We start from the raw sequence: 17,892 nt of genomic DNA, 5'->3' as shown, positions 1-17,892 counted from the left end.
TTTTTTTTCTTCTTGTTTTTTTTTATTTTTTGTCTTGCTACGAGTTTGGTCGCTGCGAGGAGACCCCCGCGAATGTTTTATCCTGAGCCTCTTTTAACAGCTGTCTGAGTCCGACAGGCATGCTGTTCGCCTGAAAGAAAGCGCGCTAATCATCTTTTTGTGTTTGAGGGCACAATGTGTTGGAACAGGCAACGCACGCACACACACACACACACACACACACACACACACACGCAGTGGCAGCGTAGCAGGGAGAGTGGGCTCCAGCAGACTGCTGCTTTCGTGTCCTCATGGTTGTGGGCTGAAGGGTGCAGGGGGGGGTGGGGAGGGGGTGGGGGGGTTTTGGGTGTGAGTCTAATCACTTGTTAGAGGTTTCGCCTCAGTGCCGAAGACTGGCTCGGCTCTCTGGCAGGCTTCACTTTTGGAGGGCCTGTTTGAAGCGGTGGGGGGAGCAGATCACCCCCCCCCGTCCTCCCGTGTCCCCGATATCCCCCTTAACTTCAGCTCCTAATGATGACAGGGGAAGTCCTCTTTGTCGCCGTGTGCTTTGGCTATTTTCGGCCTCAGGCTTGCTGAACTCCACCTAGCTTATGTTGCGGAGTCCCGACACGTGACTCGCGTCCATTGACACACAGAAAATAATTTTCAACAAAATGATACGTTTATGTGCTTCTGTTTACTGCTGATTGTGTGAAGTCACACAAACCACCGCTAGAATGAGTTATTCCCATCGGAACGTATACGTGGCAACATAAAGAACGCGGCCGGTTAAAACAATAACGCATAGATTTGCTCGAACCCGCCCAGCTTCTCCAAGCCGAAGGAGGAGAATAAGCCGAGCGCCGCGCTAAACAAACCCAAAACAAAAGACTAATAACGCTAAAATATGAATGGCAACTTGACATCATATTTACAGATCCAGCGGAGGAGCCGTCTGCTAAATACAGCCGAGCCGAAAACAAACGCGGGGAAGAAAGCGCTTTTTTCGGGGGCACATCGCTCAGCCATTAGATGTTCTCTTTTCAGCTGTCAACAGAAGGCGCATTTGCCTGCCAAGTTCCCCCTCGCTGCGCGCACCGCCTGCAGCTCGCCCGCAGCTCCCCTTTTGACTAAAAGTGTTGATTTCACTTCTTTTAGCCTCGTTGGCATGTGGCGCCCCCGGATCCCGCCGCTCCCGCCCGGGCCCCGGCACGCGCGCGCACGCACGCGTGCAGACGCAGACGCGGCTCCTTAGCCGCGTGACTGACTGGAGGGCACGGGGGAGTAACGGGGACCGGGCAGGAGAGGGGTGCGTGTCACCCCCCCCCTTGTGTGGCTCTCCAAAATAATGGCTCGGGTTACGCCAGAATGAGGGCGCTCATTAGCAGCCCTCATAGTATGCATTGTTTGGTCTGCAATTTATTTTAGCTGTGTAGTGATAATAATGCACAGATATACACATATATATATATATATGCGATGTACATGTAATAAGACGAGTAATAGTAGTAGTAGTGGTGTTAGGAGGGTTAGTAATATGTTTGTGTGGGTGTGTTTCCTGTTCCCCTGTGGGAAGAACCTTAGAGACCCACCCACAGGGCTGTGCCACTTGAGTGGTACTTAAAGAGAGCCTTTGAACGTAATGGGTTTCGAGTGGCATGTGTTACGTGCCTGAGTGAGCCATTGATTGAGTGCTCGTTTGTTAAATCACTGCTGGGTCTCGCTGATTGGCAGCCGGGCGACACAAGCGTGGTCACCACATCCCTGAGAGAGAGCGAGGGAGGGAGAGGGAGAGAGAGAGAGAGAGGGAGGGAGTGGCCTGGCTGGGGCAGCCCCAGTGTCCCACTGCAGGGGATTGAGAGGAGGAGTGGGAGGGTGTTTATTTCAGCAGAGCCCCCCCCCGGCCCACACACACACCCAATGTTAGACGGCCTTTTTACAGCTCGGAGACACAGAGGCAGGAGGCAGGGATGGGGTCAGCTCCATCGCTCAGTGTCACAGAGTTAATGACAGAGGGGGTGTCAGCAAGGCAGCGTCGTAAAAGCACCACCATATTGCTTGGCTATAGTCGAGTCCATATGTCCCTGAGGTTGTCTCTAAAATTAAATTCATAGCATCTCTTTTGATACCTGTGTATAGCTGTTTGCTAAAATTGTCTGTTTCAGGTCTACATACACTATTACACTGCAGTCACCAATCAGATTCATTTTGATGCAAGTTCATACGAATATATCCACCAAATAAAGTACATTGATTGTAGTGCGTTGCCAAAAATGTGGAGGACTTTGCATACGGCGAGAATGAATTTTGGATAGACCGGCTATGACTTGCGTAAGGCCGTGGAAGAGCTTCAGCGGTGAGCTGTGTCTTGACCAGCGGAGCTCTGCGTTTCACAGTGATAAGGTGAGACGTTTTCTATCTGCTCTTTCTCCTCGTTCCTTGATGTGCGCGCAGCGGTGGCCGCCGGTTACCAGCACCCCGAAGCTGTGTAACAGCAGATGGTGCGGCTGCTATCAGCGCGGTTCATTCCGAAGGTAACGCTGAAAACAGTTTTCATAAAACATTTTTCATGCTTTTAATAGAAATGAATTGCACTCTCATTTCAGCCCACAGGTTAAGAAGAGAGAGGGGGGGAGATCAAAAGAACTTCAGTAACAACATTCACAATTCACAATTAATGTTTATTTTCTTAAAGTTGAGGCTAAAAGTTGCAAATTCTTAGGCGTAGGCTGCTGCCTTCATTGGTAAAGTGGTGTTGTTTCCATGGCCCGCTTCAATTGTAACTCCGTGTGGTGGAGCAAGGGGGAGTCATAACAAGGCTTTCCACAGCTGCTGCTGTCAGGTCGATAAGTGGACACCTGTCACGCCTGTGTGATTGACACACAGGAAGTGAACGGAGGGACAGCGGTCCACGTGACCGCTGTCAGTGTGAAGCTGCTGCAAAGTGCCTGACACGGTCGACCGCTGTAAGCGAAGGTCACCCTTCAGCCGCGTGTGAAAATTCTGGTCAGATCAGAAGTGCTCTCCTCTGGGAGGGCGGCCCGAGGTGACGTCAGACCACGTGAGGCCCCCACACGCACCCAGGGGAGGAGACTGAGCCCTACAGCACTAGGGAGGCCCCAGTGAGCCTGAGGAAACCATCAACAGTGTGCAATAACGCATGTAACACTCGCTGATCAAAAATTAATAAGATAACAAAGGTATATTTTATGGAATTATGATTATTGTCTGGCTGTACATACCTCCAATTTCCACTGCCCACCGTCATTAGCCTTGCCACTCATTGACTCATTTGTAAAGTTTTAAAACCTGTACATTTATTTTAAATGTCGTGAATATTCGTGCCTCAAGCTGATACCAGTATTTTTGAGTGAACCAAGTATATATTGAACACAGTGGTCATGTGTTTACCTCACAGCTGCACTGAACATGTGCCGTCCAGTGAAGCGTTACCTCACACAATAACAGTGACGTACAGTTTGAGATACTTGCACAGAGTTGCTTAGCAACAGTAGCGATATTGACCTTTTACAAGTCTCAGGGATTTTTCTCCCTTTACCATTGCGCTGTACGCAAATAGTTTTAATGTGAGTTTATGTTTTCGGTCACGAATTTTATAGCGGCAGGTTATCACTGTCAAAGCACTGTACACAAATATAATTGGAATTCAAGAGACTCTAAACCATTAAAACATCTTAAGACATCTAAAGGGCTGTCTTTTCGTGGCATATCACCTTTTAAAATGGAAATATGCGAGCATCAAAGTTGAGATAAAGATGTGATGCATTAAGTTGTGTTGGCGTGTCACCTGTTTCCCCTTGCATTTGATCATTTTCAAAATTAAAGGCATGAGAGTGAAAACGTCACCCTTCCCATTTTAAGTGCTCGATAATAAATGATGAAATCGTTTGACACTAGCCTTTATAAGGATGTAACCATGAACTCGGGGGGGCCAGGTCTACCGCAAACCCTTCAGCTAAACTCACGCTTGCCATGAGTAGGCGGTCGTCAGGTGTTTGTTTTCTCTGCTGTCATGAGAGGCAGTTTACCTGTTTTTAAAAGCTGGCTTTTTGGAGAAGACACATCTGTGTTATACTGAGAATCTCTACACAAATATGCGGAAAACACATGGTGCTCTTTCTGTAAGACAGAGAGAACTACCTGTTCTTCACACAGGACGGAAAGAACTACCTGTTCTTTACAGAGGACGGAGAGAACTACCTGTTCTTCACACAGGACAGAGAGAACTACCTGTTCTTCACACAGGACGGAGAGAACTACCTGTTCTTTACACAGGACGGAGAGAACTACCTGTTCTTTACACAGGACGGAGAGAACTACCTGTTCTTCGCACAGGACGGAGAGAACTATCTGTTCTTCGCACAGGACGGAGAGAACTACCTGTTCTTTACACAGGACAGAGAGAACTACCTGTTCTTTACACAGGACGGAGAGAACTACCTGTTCTTTACACAGGACGGAGAGAACTACCTGTGGTTTTATCATTGGTCATGTTCCACAGCGGCAGCCTGTACAGGAAGTATGTGAAACAGAAGAAACGGGGAAAAGAAGGCCCGTTGCCGCGTGTCTCTTGCTCATCACGTCTTTGACAAAAAAAAAAAAGCACAGCTTTTAACATGGCGCTTTGTAGCATCAAAAAAGGCACGCGGGCCTGTCTAACAACATGACCAAAGCGAAGCCTAAAACCGAGAGGGGATGCTTGCCGGGGAGATGTGCACCGAGCTGCTGTCCCTGGAATGCATCCGGATGGCAAACCTGTGTTTTTCGTTCCTTTTAAGAAACCCTTTACAAGACAGTGACGCGCTGCCTCCACCACGGCAGCTGTATATTTCTATCCATAATTGATGGCCTGAGCCCAAGTAGACGGCGCGCTACACATGTAATATGGATTCCGCCTGACTTTTTCAGATCCGTTGCTTCTGTCTGGACCGCCGGGCCTCCCGCGCCCCGGCTGTTTACACGGTTTCAAACTGTGACTGTGGCGTTTCGGGGGGGGGGGGGGGGGGGGGCACACGCCGCGGGGGGGGGTTGGAGGTGGTTGGGGGGGCTGCCCTCTGCGTTGGCTGCCGCGTCCGTTCTCGCTTTCGAACATCATTCTTTCGGAGGCTCTGTCCATGCAGTGGGCGAGGCCGGCACTCGCTGGTATGCGGGTGTGTCACTGAGATTGTAAGAGAGGTGGCGTTAGAGGTGTCATTAACTGAAGTTGCCGAGCTCACACCCTTCTTTCACGTCCTCTTCCTCATCGTTGTCAATGTAGTCTTTCAATGTAGTGTATCGTATTAGTTGTCCTATAGTTGCCCGCTTACAATGTAGTGTATCGTATTAGTTGCCTTATAGCAGCGTTTCCCAACCCTGCTCCTGAAGGCACACCGTCCTGCATATCTTCTATCTATCCCTGCTCTACCTACCTGACTGAACTCATCAGTGGCACTTTTGATTAGCTGAGCACACCTGATTTAGTCAAGCAGGAAGGATACATAGAAGATATGCAGGACAGTGTGCCTCCAGGAGCAGGGTTGGGAAACACGGCCCTATAGGCTGTAATTGTACAAATCTGATAGTACTGTGTCCTCAAACAGACCTTGCTCTCAGCTGAGAACTGTCTCATTGTGGAACTGTACACATCCTGTCCCCGTAGTGTCGCTATACTTACTGTATGCACTTTTGTAAGTCGCTTTGGATAAAAGCGCCTGCTAAATAAATAAATGTAAATGTAAATGTAGTCTTTCTTCACTGCCATCGTTGCCGAGCAAGGTAGCGTACATCCCCTCGTGTTACATTGGTTTCTTTTTCTTTTGATGCATGACATTTGCTGTAATGCAAGTACTGTGTACATTTCTACTTTTTCATTCCTAGGTGACCGTACTGTGTGGTGCTGGGGTTATAGGGTACTCGGGCCATTTTTAACAGTGTACGGGATGGCTGATGCGGCCAGAGTGATCAGGCTTTAGCTGGAAAACAGGGTACGCAGACAGGGTTCGACAGGGCCACGGAGGCGGGAGTTCCATCCAGTCTCAGGGCAGTGAAGTTCCTGCCCTCTGTTCCCATAGCAACTCTTGACATCTCAACTTCTACTCAGTCCTCTCCTTTGATTAATTGACCTTTGAACTCTCTCTCTCTGTCTCTCTCTGTCTGTCTCGTGTGTGGAAATGGCGGCTGCACCGCTCCGGCTGGGCCTGCAGCATTTCCCGCTACGCTTCCCTCCGCGATGGGCCCGCGCCCTGTAACGTGGGGTTAACGACGCCTCCGAAAACAGGCGTGTCAGCTCCGAAACGCGCACACGCAGCAGTATCACACCACGCGCTGGAAACCGCTGCGGGTCAAATTACATGCCTAATGACTTAGCAGCTCCTCTTGCCGTAATGACTTCCTACACGTATGTTTAAAGCCATACAAAAGGCATTTCAGTCGGCCTTTTTGAGCAATCTCGTGTCAGATGTTCCGTGTCCCTGGCTTCCTTTGATAGAGCAGGTACACTGTGCCACTCCAGAGTACAGCAGGAGAGGCTGTGGGATCCTCGTGGTCCGGTCCTCAGACAGGAATGCGTGGGCGTTAACAATGCTAAGCATGTGTTGAGTGCATTATTAAAGAGCGCTAATCAGCAAGTAGTCTCCCGCATGTTAAGTGCTGGGAGGGCGAGCCGGCCCTGTTTTCTGTCGCAGGTGTGCTTCACCGTGTCACGTTTGTCTAAGGCGTGACTCTTGTAGCTGAGCGGCAGGCCTCCTGTCCGCACTGCTCCTCTCACGGTCTCCGCTGTGCCATCGCAAAGGCATCGCCGACACTGCCACTCTTCCACCGCTCACCCTTCACGAACGCGCTCTGCGGGTTGGCTCAACCCGCGTGGGGCGTTACAGAGCGCGCACTCTGCCTCCTGCGTTCCGCACCGATCTGTTTATGTGCGGGAGCGTTTGAGGTGAAGCGCCTCGTCCAGGACTGGAGCTGGCCGCCCCCTGGGCTTTGGCACAGCAACCGCCATGTAACACGCTGCCCACAGCCTCGCTTTTAATGTGCCGGTGGCTCTGTGACAGAATAGAGATGACCATTACAGGATAATGAGACGAATGTAAGGATTCTAAATGAGGCGCAGCATTAAAATATGTATCATTTTTTTCTCCGAACAGACTGTGTGTGTGTGTGTGTGTGTGTGTGTGTGTGTGTGTGTAGGTGAGTGTGTTAGGAAAAGGCTAACTTGAATGGATACGCTTCTTTTATTTGGTGCTGGAAGTCATGCTGTGTGTGTGTATGTATAAATATACACATATGTGTATATAAACTTCCAGCAGTTCCATCGTGGTGAAATGGAAAATCTTGATCTGTCTTCATTTATTTCCACTCTCTCAGTTTACACTGAGTTAGAACCTGTGGCAGTTTGAGCAGTGAGGCCTCTCTCCTGTAGATACGGGGCTGAAGGCGTCCCCCCTGAGACGACGGCTCTGCGGCAGAGGGGGGGCAGCTGGGGGCAGGGTGGTCGCGGGCCCGTTCCTGCCGAGTGGCTGTTAGCGGCCTGTTCACCTCCCCCAGCCTGCCGTCCATTACCGCCAATTAGCGCTAATACCCCCCCTCAGGTGCGCGTGCAGGGGGGAGAGGGGCGTCCCAGGGCAGACAGCCTCGGATAGAGGGGGAGCAGGGTGAGGACCCTGCCAGGGTCACCCCTGCGGCAGAGGTGGAGGTTTTCGGGAAGGGTGCAGCCCCTAGTGGGGCTCTTTACCGGGCAGCGTGAGTGAACAAGCGCAGAACACCAGGAGTGTTAGCACAGCGCTCTCCCAGCACACAGTCAGTGCCACTGCCTAATAATACAAATATGTTACCAGGGGGCCTCATAATACTGATACATACTAATATATCACCTTGGCCCCATGTCTACTGCAGCGCCATTTGAAAAATCTCATATTTTCTGTCTGGTAGAAGACTGGTTCAGGTTCAGTCTGGCCGCGATACATTATGTTCTTGAATTTGAATAACGGAGTCCAGCAAGTGTAGCATTTTTGTGCTACTTACTCAACATTTTTTCCTGAATTTCTGCGGCTGCTGGAGTCCTAAAATGTTGTATGTAATGAAAAAGGCTGATTTTGTTACCAAGTTAAGCGCACTGCTGTGAGATTGAATCTAGGCGTCAGTGACAAGCTGATCCAGTCTGAAAGGTTTTCGTGAATGATTTTTTTTTTTAAAAGACGTTTCGTTTAGAAAAGATTGTGGGTTTTTTTTCCCAACCCTGTCTTTTCCTCCTGAGAGGAATCATACCTTAATCCTCTGCGTGTTTGATCCGCCGTCTCCCATTTGATCCATCAACAAAGGCTTATGGGCCGCGGCGCGGGGGGCGAGGGCGGGTGCGGGGAGGTGCGCCGCACGTAACCGCGTGTCCATGTTCCCGCTAATGGTCCCCAAATCCCCTCATCACCCCCGACTTAAAGCCGCGGCCCGGGTGGACGGGTGGGCAGAACCTCCTCCGGTTCTGCGTCCCCGCGCGGCGCCGGCGGCCACAACCGGTCGCACGTCTCGTGGCGGCACGCTCCGGCGGTGGTGTGCGGGCATAATTACCCGGCGTGGTTCAAAGGGGGCCGGCGCGGGCGGCCGACTTCGCGGCTCCGGGCGTGGGGGGCGGGGTGAGGAGCGCCGCGCCGCACTCCGCCATTCGACCCCGGCGCTGTAATCAAAGCCACCTCGAGGCCCTGCCTCACTCCGGCACGCTCAGAAGAGCAGCCTCTGTCTCTGTTGGATAGCTTCACTCCTAGTTTACAGGGTGTGTGTATATATATATTTTTCAATTGGTTTTAGATTACACTGGATTATTAATTCAATATAACGGGGTGGCAGTGTAGCATAGTGGTAAGGAGCAGGGCTCCAGAAGGTTACTGGTTCGATTCCCTGCCATGGCACTGCTGCAGTACCCTTGGGCAAGGTACTCAACCCATAACAGCCTCAGTAAATATCTAGCTGTATAAATGGATGACATGTAAAAATTATAACCACTGTAAGTCGCACTGTAAGTTGCTCTGTCTGCTAGATGACAATGCGATGTAATGCCTTTTTATTGGTTCAGCAGTCACCTCATTTCTTTCGCATTTGAGCCATAGGTTTTTATGCCCCCCTCTTCGTGAGCTTCGAAACTGTGTGAGCCAGAGATCGACAGGCTCACGCGCATCTACAGGTGATGCTCTAACCTCTGCGCCACGCAGGTTCTCCGTTCGCGGTTCTCGTCTGATTCTTTCTGACCGAGCTCAGTCCCCAACGCGGATCCAAGTTGAGTTTTGTATTGTATTGAGTTTCAGTCTCGCGTTGTTTGCCGAAATGAACAGCCTCCCTCCGTTAGGCCATCAGATTGTATTTAGCAGAGCTCTCTGCTCAGTGGAAACTGTGCCGATGCAGTCTTTGCGCTGTATCTGGCCCCTGCTCTGTGTATGAACCGTCGCCTTATGTCTGCTACAGTTAGAGAACACGGTTATAATAATTTGCTGCAGATTTTGATCTGGATTTTAAATGTTATTATGCAATATCAGTTTTGTTACCCTCACACTGACATGCAGCAAAAATGTCTTGTTTACAGTAATGCAGCTACAGTGAATTCTGGAAATTATGTCAATTGTCTTATAAATGCATAAAGGTTAAAGGGTAAGCATATAATAATAAATAAATGATTAAATTAGAAGTCACCTGTTAAATGAAAATGTGCTCATTAATTCAATGGTGCACATTAGTTAAATTGATCAGAATTAAAGGCAAGGATGGCCATCTGGACCGTGTGCCTCCTCATTGTGAGGACTGTGTCAGACGTCCCAGTTCATACTGCAGGACAAAAGCGCCATCTAGTGGAGGGGCTTAATAAGAGCCATGTCACGAGTTTGACAGTAGTACCCAAGGAATAATAGCAGAGCATATTCTCTCTCAAAGTGGCAATTAAAGTGTACTTCACTTACATAAACCCCTAATATAACATTCAGTTTTTCATATTAAAAAAGCCTTCGGGACAAATAATGATCGTGCAAATGCTTTGCTTTCTAAAATGAATAGGGGTCTGTTGGTTCTGGGTGAGTGTCATGTTTGAAGTAGGAGTGTGGCATGAGGACACAGTGGTTGAAGCCAGATCCTCTGCATGTGTTGATATCCTCATATATTTGACATCCTGAATGCCTTGATAACTAAATTCCCTCATTTTCCCGTTTATCAAATAGTATTCATTATCTGTGTGCTCATTTCTCATTCAGCTCATTTTAGCTTGATGCCCATGAACTCGAAAAGAAATGATTTTAGAAGAATTGCTTCAAATAAGGAAAGATACTTGTTTTAAAATGGATGGTGATGTCAACAAAATCACTGTTTTCAGTGATTTGAAAGAAGGGATGTGACAGTGAGAAATATGGAAGAGTATGCCATCTACTGGCTATCAAAATAACTGTAGTTTGTGTACACACACACATACACACACACACACACAACCACACACAATATATATCTAACGGTGACAAACTACCCAGTCACACTAGTACTCATTGTTGCACACGTCCTCACTCAGATCAACAGCGTCAACTTTTCTAAACTAAACACAGTTACCTCCAATTTTGCTGAACAGTTGTGCGCTTGTCTCTGCAGTTCATCTCTTTGGCAATAATCCTATTTATTTATAATAAATAATAATCCTATCCTATTTATCCCATTTTGTTACTTCTCATGGAGTGCTGTGTCCTCTAAAACACCCACTTACATCTCCTAACGTACCTCAATATCCCATCATTATGCTATTTCCAATGACCTTTGCTCATTACAGTACGTAGGGTTTCTAGCTAAAATGAAATTATCATAGGTCCCTAATGGGGGATGTAACAAAACAATTATACAGTTATTGTTGCTCTCTCAGCTGAAAAGTGTGGGCTCATTTGTAGTCATTTATATACACCAAAATATCAAATGCTCAGCATTACAATATTCTAAACTTGTGCGCCATCCGCAGGTTAGGACCGGCAGGACTCGCTGTTGTATTTTTGGGGAAGATTTTCTGGAAGTTGGTACATGCGTACGCGTTTTTTATGTGATTATTTGTTTAAATCACTGAATTCTTGTTGAGGTACCCTACCTTAACCGTAACACTTGGCAGGAAATAACGGTACCTCTGTTTGATGGTTTATTTCCACTAGATCCAGCAGACATGGTTCCATGGTTCCGTGGTTCAATAATTTATATTTTCATATATGGTCTTTAGGTGCAGTTAGCATGGAAGGACATAAGATATATATACCTTTCCATGCTGTCTCTCTCAGCTGGTAAAAAATAGCTAAAATGGCTCCTGGTTACTCTTTTAGCCATTAAGAATGCAGAATAGGTCCTCTGTGTTAAGAAAAGAAACCTTTTCCTTCCTATCTCATGGCAAACAATGACCCCCATTTGGTAGGATGTGTTCAGCTTTACATAAAAATATTTCTATTTGCTAAAGATTCCATGAGTTGTTGACTGAATTTTCTGTAGTTCCTCCTTCTTGGGCTCTGTAAACACAACATCCTACTTCTGCTGAACATAGTGTAGCCATGCCCTGGCTACACTGAGAGCCGGATAGCCAGCTGTACCTGGAGTTTTTTAAGTCCACCTCACCCACAGCTGGCTGTAAGTGGAAATGGCTTTTTTCTCATTGCCACTGGCCATGAATAGGCTTAATGGAGATGAGTTATACGTTGCTGCATGACATGAAATTTCTGAAAGCAGGCGTCTGACAGATGATATTTATTTCTCAGCAAAATCCTGACAGATTTTTAACACCTGGTCTTTCTGAAAGCAGCGGGCGCATCAAGTCAACAAACACGCCCTTTGCCCTGCTCGTAATTTCGGTAGTCACATTCAAGTGAGCCCGGGAAGCTACGCTCTGTAACCCCGGTGCAATAGTCAGAGCTAAGCTCAACGAATAAAATACAGGATGAGTCTTGAGAGGAAGCCATGTCACGCCGCCTCAAATTGGCTCCGTCAGACGCACCTGTGTCGGCTCGTTTGAACGTCGGAACGGGGCCCCAGCGTCCAGATGGAAAACAGGACCACACGGCGAATACCGACGGCTCGATAAAGCCGATCTGAAGCACGCTCTGATGAGAGGAGGAGGAACACTACTTATAAATTAGCAGATGGCTGGCTTTGAGAAAACACACCTTTGATATTTTAATAGTTGTCTTTCGCGTAGCGTATTAATAAAAAATCAGCGATCTGGAAAAATATCCAAGTAAGGGAGGGAGGTATGCCGAGGCTACATGACAAATGCGCTACTTTGATACGCGTTATTAACCTCGTTACGTGTTAAACGCACCTGATAAGATAGAATTGGCAAATAGATGCGGAAGGCTGCCTCCTTTTAAGTGGAGGGAAAGTGTCAGGTTGAAATGAAACCGCGAGGCGAGCTGGAGAGTCTGCCGCTTCCTTTTGTTTTCTCAAATTGGAGGCCTTCTCCCTTGCTGTGAATAGTAAAGTTTCCTGTCGCTTTGCGGAAAGTGTTTTTTTTTTTTTTTTTTTTTTTTTTTTGACGCACTACCCACAACCCCCCTTCCCCCGGGTGGTGCTCGCATGACATCGAAATACTGATACAATACTGAGAATACAGCCACGCTTTCTTGGAGAATTGTATAGTTAACGGTATTGAAGTTGCTGAACCGTGCATTAGGGGAGCAATTTTTCGGTAACGTGGATGACGGTCTTGTTACTTTTAACGGTTACTTTGACAAGCAGAGGTTGACATACGGTCCTAAAATCATCCAAACGGATGTGTTGTGCCTTCTTCCATTTGAACAGTGGGACTCTTTGAGTGTGGAGAGGCCTTAATACCTCTGTAATTACGCCTAGTAGGGTAATCTATGAAGACGCACTGCAGTTATAACAGCAACAGTGCGTTCGTTACATTGTAATAACACAAGCGTTCAGGCCTCTTAATGTCAGCTGTTTGCTCAGCCTGTTCCATTGGTGCTTGGCAGTGTGTAGCCTACAGCTGTCCTGCCCAGGCGTCAGAGCAAACCTGGTTCCCATCCAACGAAGCCCTTGCGACGTGGTGTCCGCTGACGCGGACCTGATGAAGCGCTTAAATATTGGTTCATCAAGAGGCAAGGGATTTTAAAAAGTAAATACCTAAACAAAGGTTGGATCACTGGCAGCTGTGTTTGCATCCCTACTGTGAAAGGGCATTGATTTTTCACTTGGTCCTGCCAGCTAATCTGCCAGAGTGGTACAGAGGTTAGCTACTACTGTGAGTGGAAAGTGTTTACCATTTTATGCTGCAGCTGTACTAGTCTTTAACTGTATGCATGCCAGCCTATGCAATCTCACATCCAGAACACACAGCCCTATCACACATACCAGGCCTAAATGATTTTGAGTCAGATGAAGTCTTTCTAAATAAAATCCATTTTGAAATGGCTCCATACAGGCTTCCAGTGGTGAAGGATGCAGATTGGAGTCTTTCCATTTGAATGACACCAGTTTCGCACAGTTACAGATCATTTCCTTCACGGCAGCTCTTTCTCTCTGAGCGCAGCGCCGGGGCCGGACAGAGCCGGCCTCTTCGGACGAGGTGCATTTGCAGTTTCCGCTCAGCCGGCTCTCTCTCGCGCTCTTTGAAGACGCCGGAAAGCCATTTCACCCCCCCCCTTCCCCCCATCAGCGGCAGCTGCATACATCTGATCCAGAGGTGCAAATGTATCAAAAGGAGAGACTGTGGAGAATCAGCAGTCGCCGGCTCGGATTGTTGTGGCAGCCCGAGAGTGAGATCACTCGAAACGCTTTCACCGGGCTCCTCTCGGCGCGACGCTACGCCGGTGTGCGTGGCTCTTTCTCTTCCCTCCGCAAACCCTGACCTAGATAGGAGCGCTCGCAGTCGAAGAACGGCACCGAGCGCTCACACCAAAAGATTGACTGCACGGTTTCGCTCCGCTGAATATCAGATATGAGCTAAACAGGAGGCTCTGCCAGCCTGTGTGGGCCTTGTTTATTTGTTGGCGCGGCTGATGTTGCGCTGAATATAAATCTGAAATGAAAATTATTTCACTTTTTTTTAAATGCTCCTCTCAGACAAAATGGAAGATTACGCGTGACGGTTGTGTATTAATGTCTGTGTGTCTCTTTTTTTTGTCTTTCAGGGGATAATTGTGACTCCGCTGCTGCTGCTCATGTTTGTAAGTACACTTTTCCATTTGGGTACAGTGTCATGTGACTGGCAGACCAGGCAGGGTGTGACGGCGTTAATGCTCTACAAACGACAGCACCCGCATGTGGCCTCCAGGCCTCTCCTCTCCCAGAAACTGTACCCTCACCGCCCTGCCTCGTTCCCGATCCCGCGGGGCCGCAACCACCCGGAATCGGCCCCATCTGCTGCCATTTCATCAGACTATCTGCAACTTACATCACTCCCTGATTACAGTTCAGTTTGTCATCCCAACATCCTCCCTGATTGCTCTACATTTTAATTAGGGAGGCCTCGTTAATTACAGCGAGGAGGCAGGGGCCTGCGACGAAAGGGGCGTGCAGTATATTAGCGGTATATTAGCTTTTACACTTACCCCTCGATTAATTATCCATAAGGCTACGCGCTAAGTAGTCACGGCAATTCATTAATTAAAAATATACCTACTTCTGCTTGTGTGCTTCTTATTCTAGAAGTGCTATACTAAAAAAGAGAGTTATGTGGAATAAAAAGGAAAAAATACACACATATGTATTTTTCATTTTCTGAGAGGACTATAAAAGGAGGAGGAATTGTTATTTTATCTCGGTTTTTACTGTACCTTGCACAGTCTCTCCCAAGGCCAAAACACTTCTTTTACATATATTACCATTTGATTAATGGGGTTGTATTCATTATTCTGCCTCGTTGCTAATTAGTTACCTCTCGGATTGTACTTGCCCACAAGGAATGGTATTACTCAAGTTTACTCAATTGTACACGGCTGTACAACAGCCACTTTCTCTCCTTCTTATCAAAGTTATTATGTATTCAATGGGAGCGTTAGCCAAAATGGCTGTTCGCTGTCCTCCTCTGTTCTTCTTATTCTTCTTTGTCCCCTTTTTCCTTGCCTGTTTTCCAGTCCCCGCTGTGTAGTAGACTGTTTTTAGCGACTGTCCTTCTTGTTGAAGGGGGTTGGTATTTCGACCGTCCTGCGGGGCTGCAGTGGCTGTCCCAGCAGAGGTGACAGTGGTGTCATTCGAACCTTGAGCGGGCCCAGGGTGGCCAGCGCTCCCTGTACACGGTGTTCTCCTGTCACTGCCGTTCAGCCCCCTCCTCGGTGACACCCTGTCAGAGTCACAGAGTCACGCCGCGCCGCCAGCTCCCCAACGTAGGCCCACATGCTTTATTGACGCACTTTATTAACACGCTGTGGGAAGCGAGTGGTGGATGCCAGGATCAGGCCCTGTGCAGCTGAGGGCTGCCGGGTCTCCGCTGTCACATGCCAGGGCCCGGCGAGCAGACCCGCGCGTTGGCGGACAGCGGCGGACAGCTGCATCACCCGGTCTCTCCGTCACCACGAGAGCCCACCCTAGAGCGGCGCACGGGTCCCGGCCCATCCTGACGGATGCGGGCACTTCGCTTTATGTGTCCGCCTCGGCTGGGGGGGTAAGCGACGGGGGCAAGCGACAGGAGCGGGGCGTGAGGGCGGGGCCGGGGATGGAGAGAGGGCCGGCGGCGGTGGTCAGGGTGATGCATGGATCCTGGTCTCTGCGTCCCGAGAGCCCCACTCCGCCGGCGGTCATTACCGGCTGTGCTTTCGGGTCAGCACTTTCCTGGGATTAGGTCTCATTCTTTCTCTGAACAGTTTTTTTTTTCCCCATCACCCATACAGTACACTGGCTTAATGCACCCAGATCAGGAACCCATTTGGTTCACAGCGGTTAGACCTTACCTGCATTCGCATTACTGTGCCCTCTAAGGTCAAGTGAGCACAGGGTTATTTGTGCTTGAATTTCCCTCCCTCTGAAAGATCAATGCTGTTTTTTTTTTTGCACACACACACACACACACACACACACCATCAAGCCAGGCTTTAAATAAACAGGGAGTCAGTCCAAATCAAGGAAGAAAGCGCTGTGGCAACAAAGAGCCACATCTTTGCTACTCCTTCCCTTCAGGAACAGAGGAGTCTTAGCTGTGGATGCTGGGGAGGTGTTATGAGGTGAACAAGCTGTCCACAGGTGAGCTGTGAATCCCAGCCCTGTTTATGGGGACGGAAGGCTGTTAGCCGCTTTCTCGTTAGCCTCTCGCAGAGTACCTCTGCACAGTGAAATCTGGGTGCACATTGTAAGTCCCTCCCCACTTACGTGGTCATCAGTTGCGCTCTCGTGCCGTTATTCCTCTTACATATTTGTCAGTTGTCCTTTCTTACACGCTCAGCAGTCTCTTTGCAGCAATTCTCTTTGGCTTTATTCCTCCTTACATATTTGTCAGTTTCCCCTCTTTTACACGTCCGTCTGTGACTCTTTTACACGTTGTGTAAGCGTAAACATTGTGTATTGTTTACATTTTGGTGTTAACCTGGGTTTCCACAGAGCACAGGCTTTGTCACCGTAGTTCTCCTGACCACAATATTTCAAATTAGGACTTAAATAAAAGAGCATACCATTTTTCCCATCTTCTTATATTCCTGATAAAAGTAGGTTTTTACTGTACCTGAATCCTAAAACACACTAATTAAATGAGGTCCATTTGAACGGATATTGTTTCCCTGAACCCCAGTGAGCGGTGTTAGACGTGGCCGTAATGCAGGTTGATTTGGTCCGTTCTGAGCCGGACTGAAAGATAGAATGGAGCAGTGCTGTTGAAGCCCCCATTTAGAGGGCATGCAGCTAGCCTCCACCCCATCCTTCCAGCCTGCAGTCAGCACTGGAACATTTAGAAGGAAAATTCGGGATCAATTCAAGTAGAACAACCAGTTAATGGACGCAAATTGTTACGGTAGCATGTTGCAGTTGTGTGTGTTGTTTGCTGCCTTGTATTCTGTTTGCGTTCACGTGTGAGAGGGAGCTCTTGGGAGCTCTCTTATTAGTGTAGATGCAGTTTGACAGTTCAGATTAGAGTCCTGTTTACCCATCGCTTTGAATGTACAGGAGGAGGAGGAAGGGGATGTGTGGGGGGGGGAATGGAATGTGATGGATTGTGTGTGTTTCGTGAATTGAGATGTGTGTGTGGGAGAGAGAGAGAAAGAGAAGGAAATTTTGAATTTGACGGTGATGTCTGTATGGGTGAATAATGAGTGGTATAATATGGGGGTGATGTTGTGGTGTGTGTGTGTGCGTGCATGTGTGTGTGTGTGGGAGAGAGAGAGAAAGAGAGAGAGAGAAAGAAGGAAATTTTGAATTTGACGGTGATGTCTGTATGGTTGAATAATGAGTGGTATAGTATGGGGGTGATGTTGTGTGTGTGCGTGTGTGTGCGCGCGTGTGTGTGTGTGTGTGTGGGAGAGAGAAAGAGAGAGAGAGGGAGAGAAGGAAATTTTGAATTTGACGGTGATGTCTGTATGGGGGTGATGTTGTGGTGTGTGTGTGTGTGTGTGTGCGTGTGTGCATGTGTGTGTGTGTGTGTGAGAGAGTATCATGTGTTGAGTGCAGGTGTGTGGGACTGTTTTAAGCAGTTGCTTGTGTGTGTGTGTGTGTGTGTGTGTGTGTGTGTGTGTGAGAGAGTATCATGTGTTGAGTGCAGGTGTGTGGGACTGTTTTAAGCAGTTGTGTGTGTGTGTCTCTCCCGCAGTTGGGCTCCTCGTCCTCAGTGCCCTTCCGCTCCATCTTCTCCCAGCTCTTCATGACGGTGGTGGTTCCTCTCATCGTCGGCCAGGTGAGGCCTCGCCCTGCCCCGCCCCTCCACAACCCCGCCCCTCAGCAGCCCCGCCCCTGACGACCCTAACATGCCGACCAGGATGTGGGCTTTGGATGCTCACAGATTTGGGC

The 17,892-nt window shown here is 48.5% G+C and overlaps 1 protein-coding gene across 1 annotated transcript in view; it reads left to right on the top strand.

Annotated features, from left to right (window-relative positions):
- slc10a7 (solute carrier family 10 member 7) overlaps nt 1-17,892 on the top strand; it is an 87,628-nt gene that overhangs the window by 45,607 nt on the left and 24,129 nt on the right. Inside the window, exons 6-10 of the mRNA XM_036551874.1 lie at nt 4,156-4,519; nt 7,578-7,716; nt 8,555-8,666; nt 14,097-14,132; nt 17,696-17,779. Of these exons, the coding sequence (XP_036407767.1) occupies nt 4,156-4,519; nt 7,578-7,716; nt 8,555-8,666; nt 14,097-14,132; nt 17,696-17,779 (735 nt within the window). The remainder of the gene's footprint in view (nt 1-4,155; nt 4,520-7,577; nt 7,717-8,554; nt 8,667-14,096; nt 14,133-17,695; nt 17,780-17,892) is intronic.

This window comes from Megalops cyprinoides, chromosome 18 (assembly GCF_013368585.1).
Source record: "Megalops cyprinoides isolate fMegCyp1 chromosome 18, fMegCyp1.pri, whole genome shotgun sequence".
Classification (NCBI taxonomy): Eukaryota; Metazoa; Chordata; class Actinopteri; order Elopiformes; family Megalopidae; genus Megalops; species Megalops cyprinoides.
This window is presented reverse-complemented; position numbering and strand designations above follow the sequence as displayed.